This window comes from Apiospora aurea, assembly GCF_038362705.1.
Source record: "Apiospora aurea strain CBS 24483 chromosome Unknown utg000008l_segment0_segment0, whole genome shotgun sequence".
Classification (NCBI taxonomy): Eukaryota; Fungi; Ascomycota; class Sordariomycetes; order Amphisphaeriales; family Apiosporaceae; genus Apiospora; species Apiospora aurea.
In genome coordinates, this window is record NW_027117395.1 from 4,618,697 (window position 1) to 4,632,732 (window position 14,036).

Sequence of the window (14,036 nt, forward strand, 5' to 3'; positions counted from 1 at the left end):
AAAGCAAAAATGGCACCCCTCAAGACCAAGATCCTCACCGCCCTCCTCCTCGCCCTGGCCCCCTTCTCCGCCACGGCCAAGGCCGTCGCCGCCCGAGACGCCGCCAGCACCACGACGGTGACCACGAGCTGCTCGACCGTCACCTTCACCAAGACGATCCCGTACTCGGCCACCTCCTCCACCCCGGCCGCCGTCACCGCGGGAGCCGCCGAGATGGCCGACCTGCTGGGGATGCCCGTCGTGTTCGGCGTCGCGGCCGGGGCGGCGGCGGCGGTGGCGGCGGGGATGGTGCACTGATGAATACTGGGGGAAGGGGAAAAGAGAAGATACACGAGACAGGAAGGCAAGCGTAGGACATGGAACCATATTGAAGGAAGTTGCATGGTAGTGGACAGGCGTATGGTGGAATAGGGGCGAAACCTTCACGGGGTCTAAATTGTTTGCTGTTCGGTTGCTTCCCGTGGTGCTACAAAGATGAGGGGAAGCTCGGAATACATTAGGTACTGGGCGGCAGATTCATTCATTCTTGCCTTAATTGTCTGGAATAAAAAGCATCCACCACCAGCCTATAGTCATTAATCATACCAAAGTCCCCAACAACGAGTATCTGCTAGTATCAATTTGACCTTGCCTCCCCTGACCTCAAATATCTACGATTATATAGAGGCTTGCCGGAACTGAGAACCGCGTCGTTGACATGTTGAATCTGAAGAGACTGCATCCGCAATCGCCGTTATCTTGTGAATCTTGCGTCGGTTTGGCAAATTTGACTTGCCCACTGACCGCCCAAGATCAAATCGACTGTCATAACTAAACGACGGTCCGTTCGTCGTTGGGGTTATGATCTCTATATTTAATTTGCTTTCAAATGTAATATATGCTCCCTGGGCGAATCGAGTTCGTTGACTTGTTTGCCAAAGTATGGGAAACTATTGCGAGAAACTAGCATTCGACGAAGTTGGAAATAGGGGCTAGATAGGGTGATCGGGCTCATAAGCAGGATTCATCATTGCAGTAGTATCGGGTACGTATGAGAGCTATAGTTCCCAAGGTTCCTAAATAAATAGGAAAACACTTCACTAAGATGCAACCCCTTCTGGCGCCCTCCCCCCTTCGCGCCCCCGCCTTTTGCTCGTTTTCCCACCTAAATTGAATATCTTACTAGTTTTATATAAAATTAACGAAAAATGGCAATAATATACCGATTTTATATAGAAATAGTATTAAAATTAAGTGAAAATATAAAGTTAAGGTATAAAATTAAATAAATTTATTAAGGTAAATATAGCTCGTTTTATAATGTTATATATAAATTACTAGTAAAATATAAATCGAAATAACCTTTTAAATAAATTATTTAAAAATAATGTTTAATTTTAAATCTCGAGAATACTTAAAAATAAAACGTAATATACTTATTTTAACTTTTATACTATTTTATTTATTAAGTTATTTAAATATTAAAATTTAAATTAAGGTTTACTAAGAAACTTTAAGCGGGAGTATTTTCTCTTTTTAATAATTCATTAAACAATTTTTTAAAGCTTTAACTTTTAATTATTATTATGGTAAAAATGGTAGAAATTACATTTATAAAAAGATTTTATAGTTTTTATAATAAATTAAGATTATATACCGTGTTTTTAAAATTTTAAAAATAAAAGAAAATGTAAAATATCTTCTTAAATAAATCCAATTTTTTAATTAAAAACCTTAAATATATAGTTTATTAAATCTAAGCTTAAAATATATCTTTCCTTTATTTTATTTATTTTATCCTCTATTTTTAAACTAAAAAAGTAAAATGGTGCGTGAGGGGGGGAGGGCGCCAGAGGGGGTTGCATCTTACAAAAGCAAGGGATGTAAGTATGGATGAACCATAATATTAATAGCGTGGGAGTAGTCATGTCAGTAATCAAGAATGATGATCTAGCTGCTATAGACCACATCACACCTGTGACAAGGCTGTCCAATACGTTTGCTACCGAGTCAGAGCAGCACAGTTCCAAGCACTCGTCACTCGAATCACGTAACCTTTGACAAGCCGTAGCCCCTGGCTGGTATAAATAACCAAATTTCCTTGCTTGATACAATTATCGAGTCTTGGCACTGCCCACATTACGAAAATCAAATCTCAACAAAGAAACCATCAGCACCAAATACCATAACATGGCACCAACACATAACTTTGGAGCTACCGGCCTGCTACTTGCGATTCTATCTGTCAGCAGCGTTCAGGGGCAATCTACAGGTACTACAAATGCCCCTGAAACCGTATTGCTGCCTAAACGTAAGACGATAAGTCCACCCCAGCTGTCCAACACCCTTCCGGATAAGCTATAGTGTTCCATTATCGCGCCTTGCACTAACGTATCGATATATCGATCAACCTATCCAAGATAGGTCGGCTTATTCCCACTGTTGGCGGCTACTCGTCAATGCTGACCACTTCTACCCCTTCTATAACAACAACAACAACATCGATATCTATCAGCCCTGAAGCATCTCTGGAAGCTCGAGGAGATTCCGATCCGTCCTCGGACACATCGATGACCGGCACCACGTCGTCGTACGATGCCCTCCAGGTGGTACCCATCGTATCCAACACCCCCAGCGACGTGCCGGCGACAGACATGTACGTCCCGAGCAGCAGCAGCACCCTTGCTGCTCTCCCCGGCTTTCCCACCCCGCCGGCATCCTGCGATCCCGCTTCGTCGTACACCGTCAAGATGGGGGACACGTGCTTCATCATCGCCCGCGCGCACGGCATCACCCCGGCCGAGATCCTGCAGGCCAATCCGCAGATGAACAACGACTGCGACCTGATCTACATCGACCAGGTGATCTGCCTGCCAACAGGTTCCGCCACAGTACCAGGAGCAACAAGCCTAACCGACTCCTCCTCCTCGCAGCAAGGCACTTCCTCGACCACCTCAGACCAGTCCACATCCACCTCGGATCAGCCATTTGTCACTACTACATCAACAACCGGGGAAGAAGTAATATATCCCACAGGCTCCAACTCGGCGCAAGGGATGACATCCATATCCACATCCACATCGGACCAGCAGTCCTTCATTACCACTGCCACATCGACAACAGGAGATGGCAGCGGTGCCTCTTCCAGTAGTCCAAGCACCGCTGACGACAGTAGCGCCTCTCCAAGCAGCACAAGCACCAGTACCAGGCCCGTCGCCGACGCCTGCACCCTCAGCCACACCGTCGTCGCCGGCGACACCTGCCACAACATCTGGTCCAAGTACTCGCTCACCGTCGACACCTTCCTGGCCCTGAACCCGCACCTCTCGATGCGGCCCGACGGCTACTGCGGCCTCGACGTCGGCGACGTGGTCTGCGTGGGAGGAGACCCGAAGGGGCCCGGCGAGACGTCCCATCCCGAGAGCCCGTCCGACCTCGAACCGCACCTGCTGAGCGAGCTGCAGGTCATACCCGTCAGCACCGGCGAGGGCCAAGCTGTGCCGCACCCCCCGGCGGCGACGGAGACGACGGATGCGACGGGCGCGTCGAGGCGGCTGTTGAGGCGGCTGCCTGTCACGTTTCGGACGTCCACGGTCCGCGAGACGAGCGAGGAGTAAGCTCGGGGTTTTGAGGGCAGTGTGTAAACACGTGGCCCATCAGAAAGGTTAGCTAGAATAGTGACGGAAAAAACAGTGTTATTTAGCTGATGACAGGTAACTATGTCGCCTACTCATTCAACCAAAGCGGTACGCGTGGGCCGTATCTACTAAGGTTCTCCCACTTGGTCATATATTCCAACGCAATGCTAGCCTGCTCCTTGAGGCCTTCGTCGAGACCCGGACGATTTTGTACACTGGCCAAGTTGGCTTTCCATTGGTCCCACAGCTTCCGGTCAAACCGAAAGGGTCCCCCGAAAGGGAATTCACCACTCTCGCTGCTGGTCGTACACACCTCGAACAACTGTGGGCCGGCAATGCGAATCCATTCCAATGCCGCAGGCAAATGGTCCTCCAAGTACGAGTCCGACTCATATTTGAGTGGATACACTAGCGTATTGCCCATGGCCCATTTGGCCCAATACAAGGCTATTCTGAATTGTGGATTTGTCCTTAAAACCCAGGTCTCCGTGAGCCATGTAGCTTGGAAAGCGCTGGCGCTGTAGAGAAGTCTTCGCACACCCTCGTATGGAATGACTTCCCCTGGAGGGCCGCTGGGGTAGGTGGAAGGCCGGCTCGTACCACCTGGGCAGCGTCACACGCGTGCGTGAGTGATGCAATGACGGAAACATGATGGGGAGGGAGGGTCTTCGACCTACTGGCAAAGTGTGCCTTGAAAGCCTCGGACCAGCCAGCCCAGGTTCCGTCGCGCTCGGTCTCGGCAGGACACAGCAGTTCGAAGGGTGCCATTTTGACCACCGTAGAGGCGAGCTTGACCCGGCTGCGGCGGTGGCAGCAGAAGACCTCGATGGCGAGGCAGAGAACTTTCCAGATGGCTCGCGTCTCCATGCCCTGGCCGCCGCGGTCCGTCCAGCGGATGTCGACGAGTTGACGGGCGATTTCGCTGGTTGTGTTACGATCGAGTAGAAGGTCCCTGATAGCGCTGACAGTACGGAGGCCTTCATTCTCGATTTCGAGGCTATCGTTACCGAGGCCATCGTACGGGCTTGTCTTTTGTATGGTTTCCCGTTCCCAGCTTGTAACCCAGTTGTGGAAGTCCAAGATGTGATAGGACATGATTGCTGAAGCAGATATTCAGATGGATACTGAGCTGTAATGCACCGCGGCAGGCCAGTATGACCCAAAGCCATCCAATACATCACCACTACCACTACAGTAGTTAGTAATCAGCACCTGCACAAACCATGGCCCCCTTCAAAGCCCACCGCGACCTTGCGGCAAGCCGCGGGGCAGCTGGTCGGCGAACACACTAGCGGGAGCCAGGCAATTTGCGGCCTCTGCGGGACTCGAAGGTCGAGAGGCAATCGATTCTTGGGCAATGTCGGTAGAATGTCTTATTCTCATCGCTTGGGCAACTTCCATGGTGACCCAGTGAAGCGGCTGTCCGGCTTGGGCGGATATGGAAAATCTCCATGGAAAGGACGGTGGGTGTAGGATGACCAAGTGGGCAGAGATAAAGGAAGCATACAAGCTTCGCCATGTAACATTAGCGATGTGATACCCCCAACTCTTATTGAGCAAATTCTCCTCTAGCCTTCTGCCATATTACTTCGAACCCTTCCTGGCCTTGTGTGATACTTCTGGCGCTGGAATGATTAGCAGCGAATATGCATCGACGATAAGAACCTCGACTCCTTTCAAGACTCAGGAGCCGATTTGACTGGTGGCGGTAAACGTATTTCCCCCGATAGCACCTTCAACGGCCAATCCATGCACCAACGGAGATCTATGGGCATCAGCTGTTCCATCCCATAAACATCCCGCTCCATGACCTCGTACTCCCCGCCCCCGGTCATCCACCAAGCAAAATCCAGCAACCGCATCAGAACCAGCATCCTCGCATAAAGCGCCATGGCAAGCGGATCATGGCCCGTATTCTTTCGAGGTACCCCGGGCCGAGCATCAGCGCCATGGTCCCGATATACCGCCGCAGCGTCTTGGCCTCCGACCCGGAGAAATAGGCGCGGTAGTAGAGCAGCACATAGGCCTTGGCGTCGACGTATATCTTCTGTCCCTCAGCTTGCACAATGTCAAAACTCTCCAAGAGCATGTTCATATCGGCGTCCAGTGCCTGCAGGGCAGCCCGACGTTCTGGACCGAGGTCCTCGTCCGGAAGTGTCGAGGGCACGATGTCGTAGCCGAACCATCCATACCCTAGCTTCGTCAGGAGTTCCAGACGGTGGGCGTACAGGCGGCTAACGCCCCCGACCATATCCCAGGCCTCGAGCGGCAGCTCATACGTCTCGTTCGGCCGGGCGTGGTGGGAGATGAGCCAGTACAGGGTCGACAGCACGACCGCAGACAGCCAAATCGGCTCCGCTATGTCAGTGTCGATATGTTTCACCGCCTGGCGGTGGTAGACCAGGCTCCGGTCGAGGTAGCGCGTGATGGCCAGGGACAGCTGGCCGTCGCCTCCGGCGGCGTGGCATTTCAGTGCAGCGCGGCGACGGAAAGCATGGGGCTCAGGACGACCTCTGAGGTGAAGGCGTATTGAGGGATGGTCTGCTGCCACATGTAGCGGGCCGGCCGGCCGTTGCAGTCGGGCATCGGTGTGGCACACGACGGTGGTGTAATGGTGCATCAAGCGCAGCTCCAGCATCCGCCACCGACTCCCTGCGTCGATGGAACTGGGGCGAAGCGTAGGACACCTTGAAAGGCGTGTGTCCTCCGTAACAACCTGCTTGGGCGTACCTTTAAGCGCTGCTGTTTCGGAATGGCCTTTTTCCCGAGACGGACGACGGGATACCGATTGGCCATACTCGCAGGGGCTGTGGTTCACAAACCGCCTGGTGCAATTCCCGCACACAGGCCGGACTTCGTCACACTGGCAGTTCGGAGTTAGCCATTGGCTTAGAAATGCGATACACGAACGGAAAAGGGGAAGGTCGGACAGTGTACCTTGACACGTCGCTGGCGGCACGTGGTACAGCCCGTCCGCGACTTTCTTAACAGGGGCCGTGATGGGGTCTCGTCCCGAAGCTTGTCCATTGCGCTCCCAGAAAATGTTGTGACGTAGTCGACTACACCGCGAAGCCAGTGAAACTAGAAAGCGAACTTGCGAAGTTCCGAAGTTGCTTGCGGGTCCCCCAAAACAAAGGGATGTGGTTTTGTCAGCAGCGTCAGCAAGCCTGCGAGCTAGTTGCCCCTAGGATCAAACCCGTCAAACCTCCCATGGCCAGCAGCCAATCACAGACCAAAGCGAACTTGCGAGGGCGCCATCGAAGATCAGACATTCCGATTGGCTGCACCACGAATAAAGCATTTGACATGCATCAAAGCCGTGAGGCCAGTCTGGTATAAAAAAGAGGTCTCGCACCCGATGAGATCTCAAATGTCTCAATCTCTCATTCAAAACAGCAACAGCCACTAGAAAGCCTCGAAACACTTCAAGAAAATCCCAGTATCAACCGCATTCCCCAGCAACAACTTTTCACGATGGCCACGTTCAACGAAAAAACCACGGCTCAGGATGTCATAGATGCTCTCGGCTCGGAAGTTGCTGGAAAAACTTGTATGTTCACGCTTATCCTCTCGCTATAACCCAGTATTCACCCATAACTCACTCCACAACAATAGTCGTGATCACGGGCCCCAGCCAAGGCGGTATCGGCGCATCGGCCGCGATTCACCTGGCCAAGGCAAAACCAGCCAGGATCGTGTTAGCCGGGCGGTCCCTCGCCAAGATCCAGCCCGTCATGTACGAGATCAAGGGCATAAACTCTTCCGTCTCTGTCGATTTCGTCTCCCTGGATCTTCTCGACAGAGCCTCGGTCCGCCAAGCCGGCGCGGAGATCAAGCGGCTCACGGATGAGATTTCGGCCCTGATCAACAACGCGGCCATCATGGCGGTCGAGCACTTCACCAAGTCCCAGGACGGCGTCGAGGGCCAATTCGAAACGAACCACGTCGGCCACTTTCTCCTGACCAGCCTCTTGATGCCCGAGCTCAGGAAGGCAAAGGGGGTCGTCGTTAACGTTTCCAGTCTCGGCTACATGTATAGCGGAAACTGGGATCTCGAGGACACGGACTTCCAGGTACGCCTTTGAAACCAACTCGCCCCAATGGGTATACACACATGGCTGACAAAGTGCAATGATAGGGGGGTACGACGTACGACTGCTGGGAGGCATACGGACGCTCCAAGCTAGTCAATGTCCTTTTCGGTATCGGACTAGGCAAGAGGATGGCCACATTTGGCGGTGCTGCCTTTTCTGTACATCCCGGGTTTATCCCGGAAACGAGGCTGCTGGTCAACTCCGACGTGAATGAGAAACGCCTGACCGCTGCTTTCGAGGACGCAAAGGAAAAGAACGGTACGTCCCATCACTTCCCACTCAGCTTAATTCTATAGAGGTCCAAAATCCTGACTGAAATGCTCTCGGACTAGGAGGTGTTGCCCCAGTGCAACGTGTAGCCACCATCGAAGAGGGCGCCGCGAATCTTATCCTGCCCGCCCTGGACCCCAAGCTACGCAGTAAGAAAGACACCTCTGAGACGAAACAACATGGCGGTCCAGCTAACTTCGATGGCAGAATCTTCTGGTGCGTTTATCACGGAGTGTGGTATTGGTTCTGTCCCGGACTGGGCTGGCGGTGCCGATCGGCCTGAAAAGCTCTGGCGTCTCAGCGAGAAACTCATCGGTCAGGAAGTGGTGGTTTAGGTTACACCGCTTGACCACTCGAAGAGGAATGGCGCGCTCACGTACTGGATCAAGTTGAATTGATTATACCTGTATTTCCAGTGCTTATCTCGTTAAAGCTTCCCATTCATTGAAGCAACCATGCCAGATATTTCCACAATCCTGTCGTACACGGCCTCCGGAAGGTCTCCCGCATTGAGCACTTCCTCCAATGCTACGTCTATCCGGTTGAGACTGGACCGCACCTGCTGCGCCGCCTCGCGCAACTCCGCGTTCTCCTTCCGTGCGATGGCATGGCGATTTCGTAACCTATCGTAGTTTTTATGCATAACTGCATCTGCCGGTCGAGGGCTGTTGGGGGACGAAGGATTGGTCATGGGGGGCACCGACGACGCAGGACTCGAGGTCCAATGGCCACTCCTCGAGGACATATCCACGGACAGGTTGGGTGTTGAGAAACTCTGGTCGCTTCCGAGTTCAGAGGTGGTGAACATGCCGCCGAATGTACCACAAGTCTTAGGTGCCCCTTCCTGTGCGGCTCCACTCGTGGCGACGTAGCCAGTGCCTTGATGCACAAACAGGCCGCTATAATATTAGTTATAAGATTAGTAACTTGTGATGATTATCGTATTGGAGGCTTTCCTATCGACTTACTTATCCGTGGGGTGCGATGGCCGTGATGATTCTAGGGCTTGCGAGGACGGGAGGATAGCGTTGGAAAACGTCATTGCTGGCATCATAAACGAATCCGACCCGACATAATCTGATACAGTGTAAGTCATACTACCAGTAGGGCCAGATAGCCCAAACATCGTCGTGGGGCACTATAAACCGGTGTTAGGACTTACAAGGACAATAGTCCAACTTTAAGGAGGTAATGCTACGCCCACTAAAGCCGGGAATGAGGAGTTGAAACATCTTCCACCACGATATATCTTCCGGCCCCGACATACGGAGACGCTCGAATTCGCTCTCCTGTGAACCACTCATCATGGTCTCTGAGGGAGGACTTGCTCGAGCAACACAGAGCGGTTGTGTCGTCTCGTGGTCTGCTTTTTGTTGCCTCGTGTCAAACGATCTCCAGCAACGCTTGCACCGCACTGATGGCATGTGTCTTCGCCTCAGATGCTGCCTTTAGGTAACTCCAGTTAGCATCGTTCATGAGAAAAAGGGATTCGTAATGGCGCGTACCTTAGCCGTCCTATTCCGGCGCACCCACCCAACGGATTCTGGGCGGAGGGATTGAAACAAACTTGCGACTTGTTGTAGGCTTGATAGGGGCAAGCCAGCCGTAAGCCACTTCGAAAGCTGTATGGAGGCTTTACTTCGCGACGTGGTCCTCTCCGAGCCCCGCCCTCGTCGATATCTTCGCGCGCTTCAACATCTGATCGTTTCCGTTTGGTCGTGTTATGGCGGGCTGTTTCTGGTCTTGTCGTTGATGATAACCCCGAACGTCCGTGGGCGGTACCCAACTCGTCTTCACCAATCTCACCCGAGTTGCGGTGGAGATCTCTAGAGCCATTGAGTACTGACTGGGACGCGCTTGAGACCGCCTCGATCAAGCTGACAAAGTCCCCCCTTCCCTATCAACGATGCCTGTATCTTGTGACGCTTCACCCGAGGCCATCCCCATCAGGTTCAACGCTGCGTCATACTCTGTACCATGATCGTTGTCGGGCGGGTAGCTCCATTGCGTGGTTAGGTCAATTGATTCTTGTTGTATCTGCTGTTTGTAGTCAGTCTAGGTACTAGAATATGGGTCTATTTTGGAAAGGCCAAGGAGCTTACGTTGGCATCAATGGTGCTGCCCGACTGAGGGCAGGTATTGTGAGGGAAAGTGTTGCTCTTCTCGCCATCGCCCAATTTGTGACTCGGGGTTGGCATTGACGATTGCGATTCTGTCCAAGAAGCAGGCATCTCGTGAACGTTGGCAGTACGAATGTTCACGACTAAGATTGCGAAGTTGGCATGACGCAACAAATTGAGGCCGCCACATTCGTAGTCCGCGATTGCAATTAGGCTGCCAAGGGGTAAGCAAAAGTAGGAACACAGCTGTGTTTCTCCCAATCCAGTTGTGTTCCGGCTGCATTAGACGGAAACTCCCGGATGAACCTGTAATAGGCTGACAAGTTTGTACCCCTGTATATATCCAACACAACTGTATCGCCTTTCCACATAATTGTGCCAATTTCTAACATAAGTTCACAGAAAATTTCCAGCAAGTCCCAAGATTACGTAGTGATCATTGGGAACTCTAAGCCACAACTGCTTCGCAAATGAGCAGTTGGGCAGCAAGAGAACACAGTTGGTAGCCAATATGGGCTGACCTGGGGACAGCTCTATCAATATAAGTCGAGCTGACCCCCTTCCTGCACTCAAGGTTGGGAGTGCAAACATCAACCTCGAATAATCTCTGATTTATTTTAACTTGAAGACCACTTTCTAGTCCTGAAATATTCAGACTACCGCGTCTGATCCCCCTTCCCTGATGACGAAACTTCAAGCTGGCGATTGCCTTGGGAAGCCAAGACAGAACCACCCATCGTAGGTGGCGCTCAGATGTACACGATTTCAAAGTATTCAAGCTTATTCAGTACATCTTTAGAAGAGTCAAATTCGATGCCAAAGCCAAAGCCTCGTCCGTCATATGCGAGCCCGACAAGACCAAATACCAAGACCGCAAACACGTTGCCAAGGGATCAAAGCCGTTTGCGAGTCGCAAAACCAACCAGTCTGCTGATCTCCTGGGCGTCGGAACTCAGTTCTCTTAGGACACGGGATATGGCATTAGAGGAACAGAAAGGACGCTCGTTGGTTTGTGTATGCTATGCTGAGAACAACTTGGAATATAAGATCAACACCCAAGATGCATTAACATTTGGTCTGTGACATCTCGGACAGTCTACACCTTTTCTCTATGTCTGCTTGAATGGTCCTTTGTTGGGACTGTCACCACACTATAGCTGAGTACACTGGCGATTGACACAGCTGAACCGCATGCTTATTTAGATTCCCAGAAACTGTGTCCTACTGTCTACATATCCATCACAGTCATCATATGCTACGGGAATCCCGGAGAAGCTTATCTAAACGCCATTGGGGGGCATATGCGACTGGCCCGGCCGAGAGCTGTTGGAAGTTGCCCTTCGCGACCCCTGAATGTGGGCGAGACCAAGGCGGTTCATATAAGCAACGCCGATGACTGCTCTAACCAACGGGAATGAGCTTGCAGTTGAGGCTGTCCAGTAATTCCCGTGAGTGTCGGGCTCTGACGAAGGATATACTGGCCAGGGACGAAAACCGATCGTCATTATGCATGTGGGAATCGGCCCGACTGCCAAGGAGAGCGCGGGGACGACTCCATCGTAGATCCACCTTCCCCGTGGCGGCCCACAGCAAACGGGAACCCAATTCGGTACTTCTCCGAGAAGCTCTTCTCGACGGGGGGAGAGCAGGATGGAATGACTCTGAAGTATCGAGAGTCGAGCGAGGCATTCCAAGAATTGGCCATCCACGATCCCAGGTTGCTCCGGGAAAGACAACAGACCTGCAGTGACATTCTCCATCTGAACTTTCCAGTTGCTTCCTGCAAACCAGTCCCTCATCCAAACCAGCCACGTTCACTCCAAGGCGTGTAAATGTTTTGGCGGAAGAAAAATTCGGGAGTGGGGGGACGTGGGGAACTGGGGAAACCCCAGCGCAAAGGCGACGCTAGATCACAACGCCAGGAACTGAGAATGTCGATCCGGAGCCCCGTATCGGGGCATGGACCGCCAGCAGTCGGGCTTCTGCCCGACCGGACCAGACCTCGAGTCAAGACTGACTGATTCTATCCACCCATGTGCGTCCGCCTTTTCTTTGTTCCATGGCAGCCTTGCAGATGATCTCCATTGCAGTTGCTTATTGTGTGCCCTTTCTCCTTGAATTCGCTCACGGTAGCCCGAGCAACACGCCTTGGCTTTGCGGGATGATATCATGGGCAGAGAGTTGCGCTGGAGCTCGCGGCAATGCCATGCCGGGCCCTCTCTCTAGGCGCGTTGTCTGAGTCGTGTAGTATATAACCCGGCGAGTCTACCCGTGTTCGACACACGAGGTTAGTTACTGGACAGACCAGGACCCGGTACTCTCGTCGTCAATCTTCTCAAGATGCTCGGAAAGCTTCTACTCCCACTCCTCGCGCCCGCGGTGGCCGCCTCCTACGTTGCGAAGCCCCAAGCCCCCCAAGACAGCAACACCTGCATCGTCGAGCCCGCGCCCTCGGGCTCCGACTCCGCCCCCGCCATCCTCGACGCCTTCGCGCGCTGCGGCCACAACGATGCGGACGGCGCCGACGGCGCTCGCGGCAAGGTCGTCTTCAAGAACGAGACGTACCACATCCAGAGCGTCATGAACACAACGGGCCTGCGCAACGTCGACGTCGACCTGCAGGGAACTTTGTTGTGGGACCAGAACATCCCCTACTGGCTGAACCACTCGCTGCCCGTCGGCTACCAGAACCAGTCGAGCGCCTGGCTGTTTGGCGGCGAGAACGTGCGCTGGGATGGGCATGGGTACGGCACCCTGGACGGCAACGGGCAGGTCTGGTACGACTTCGTGAATGGGACCAACAACTACCCCGGCCGCCCTCACCAGATAACCGTCACGGGATCCCGCGATAGCGTGTTCCAGGGTATCCGTTTCGTACAGAGTCAAATGTGGTAAGTACTCAATCCCATAATGGCCCACCCAAGGACGCGGCGCTCATTCTCATCGCCCAGGACCGTCACCGTCATCCACTCCGAGAACATCCTGATGGAAGACATCTACGTCAACAGCACCGACACCAAGCAAGAAGTCGGCTTCGACTTCTCGTCTCTGAACGTGAGTTCTCTTCTCTCCTACCACTACCGTTTTGAGCCCTGAAAACTGACCATCTTTCCACCAGACCGACGGCGCCGACACCGTCTACGCCAACAACATCACCTTCCGCCGCTGGGTCGTCGACAACGGCGACGACAGCATCGCCATGAAGGCCAACTCGACCAACATCCTCATCGAGGACTGCCGCTTCCACACGGGGCTCGGCATCGCCATCGGCAGCATCGGCCAGTACGCCGGCGAGTTCGAGACCATCGAGAACGTCACAGCCCGCAACATCCAGATCCTCGACAAGATGCGCTACGGCGCCTACGTCAAGACCTGGACGGGGCGCGTCGCCGGCTACCCGCCCAACGGCGGCGGCGGCGGCCTCGGCTACGCGGCCAACATGACGTTCCAGAACTTCATGCTCGAGGGCGCGACGGGCATCTTCGCCGTCACGCAGTGCACGTCCTACAACGACGCCACCGGCGGCTGCGACACCTCCGAGTTCCACATCCGCGACCTCGTGCTCGAGGACTGGCACGGCACCGCCGTCAGCGACGTCGTGGCGGCCGTGCAGTGCTCCGCCGCCCGCCCCTGCACGGGCATCGAGATCAGGGATATCGACATCGTGGACACGGTCAACGGGACGGCGCCGGCCAGCTACTTGTGCGACAACGTGGATGGCCCCAAGGGGTTCGCCTGCACCGGTCCGACTTGGGAGGAGAACAACAGGTAGTGACAATTGGTGCTTCATTTGAAACGAGACCACGACCGATATATTATATTTAGAATAGAACAAATCCCATTTGTTCAGTATTGTGGACTTATGAAACAGTGATTTCGGCTTAAAGCAATCCCTACAGCAAAGCAATCGCATATAATTGCCAGTAATTGGAACA

General features: G+C 53.1%; 7 protein-coding genes across 7 annotated transcripts; 4 read left to right on the forward strand and 3 right to left on the reverse strand.

Moving 5' to 3' along the window:
* Nucleotides 1–9: 9 nt before the first annotated feature.
* PG986_012888 (uncharacterized protein) lies at nucleotides 10–297 on the forward strand (the record flags this gene model as incomplete). The annotated part of the gene is made up of 1 exon (XM_066849110.1): nucleotides 10–297. The coding sequence occupies one exon, from the start codon at nucleotides 10–12 to the stop codon at nucleotides 295–297; it is 288 nt and encodes a 95-aa protein (XP_066695806.1).
* Nucleotides 298–2,549: 2,252 nt separating this feature from the next.
* On the forward strand, nucleotides 2,550–3,596 carry PG986_012889 (uncharacterized protein; the record flags this gene model as incomplete). Its single annotated transcript, XM_066849111.1, has 1 exon — nucleotides 2,550–3,596. One exon carries the CDS (start codon nucleotides 2,550–2,552, stop codon nucleotides 3,594–3,596), a length of 1,047 nt encoding a protein of 348 aa, XP_066695807.1.
* A 109-nt stretch (nucleotides 3,597–3,705) lies between these two features.
* Nucleotides 3,706–4,712, reverse strand: PG986_012890 (uncharacterized protein; the record flags this gene model as incomplete). Its single annotated transcript, XM_066849112.1, has 2 exons — nucleotides 3,706–4,220; nucleotides 4,295–4,712. The coding sequence occupies 2 exons, from the start codon at nucleotides 4,710–4,712 to the stop codon at nucleotides 3,706–3,708; spliced, it is 933 nt and encodes a 310-aa protein (XP_066695808.1).
* Nucleotides 4,713–5,478: 766 nt separating this feature from the next.
* PG986_012891 (uncharacterized protein) lies at nucleotides 5,479–6,644 on the reverse strand (the record flags this gene model as incomplete). The annotated part of the gene is made up of 2 exons (XM_066849113.1): nucleotides 5,479–6,480; nucleotides 6,555–6,644. The coding sequence occupies 2 exons, from the start codon at nucleotides 6,642–6,644 to the stop codon at nucleotides 5,479–5,481; spliced, it is 1,092 nt and encodes a 363-aa protein (XP_066695809.1).
* Nucleotides 6,645–7,091: 447 nt separating this feature from the next.
* Nucleotides 7,092–8,316, forward strand: PG986_012892 (Retinol dehydrogenase; the record flags this gene model as incomplete). The annotated part of the gene is made up of 5 exons (XM_066849114.1): nucleotides 7,092–7,167; nucleotides 7,233–7,690; nucleotides 7,756–7,969; nucleotides 8,044–8,130; nucleotides 8,189–8,316. 5 exons carry the CDS (start codon nucleotides 7,092–7,094, stop codon nucleotides 8,314–8,316), a joined length of 963 nt encoding a protein of 320 aa, XP_066695810.1.
* Nucleotides 8,317–8,408: 92 nt separating this feature from the next.
* PG986_012893 (uncharacterized protein) lies at nucleotides 8,409–10,212 on the reverse strand (the record flags this gene model as incomplete). The annotated part of the gene is made up of 6 exons (XM_066849115.1): nucleotides 8,409–8,880; nucleotides 8,950–9,058; nucleotides 9,249–9,427; nucleotides 9,487–9,807; nucleotides 9,864–10,018; nucleotides 10,084–10,212. The coding sequence occupies 6 exons, from the start codon at nucleotides 10,210–10,212 to the stop codon at nucleotides 8,409–8,411; spliced, it is 1,365 nt and encodes a 454-aa protein (XP_066695811.1).
* A 2,229-nt stretch (nucleotides 10,213–12,441) lies between these two features.
* PG986_012894 (glycoside hydrolase family 28 protein) lies at nucleotides 12,442–13,873 on the forward strand (the record flags this gene model as incomplete). Its single annotated transcript, XM_066849116.1, has 3 exons — nucleotides 12,442–12,992; nucleotides 13,053–13,155; nucleotides 13,220–13,873. 3 exons carry the CDS (start codon nucleotides 12,442–12,444, stop codon nucleotides 13,871–13,873), a joined length of 1,308 nt encoding a protein of 435 aa, XP_066695812.1.
* Between the last annotated feature and the right edge of the window lie 163 nt (nucleotides 13,874–14,036).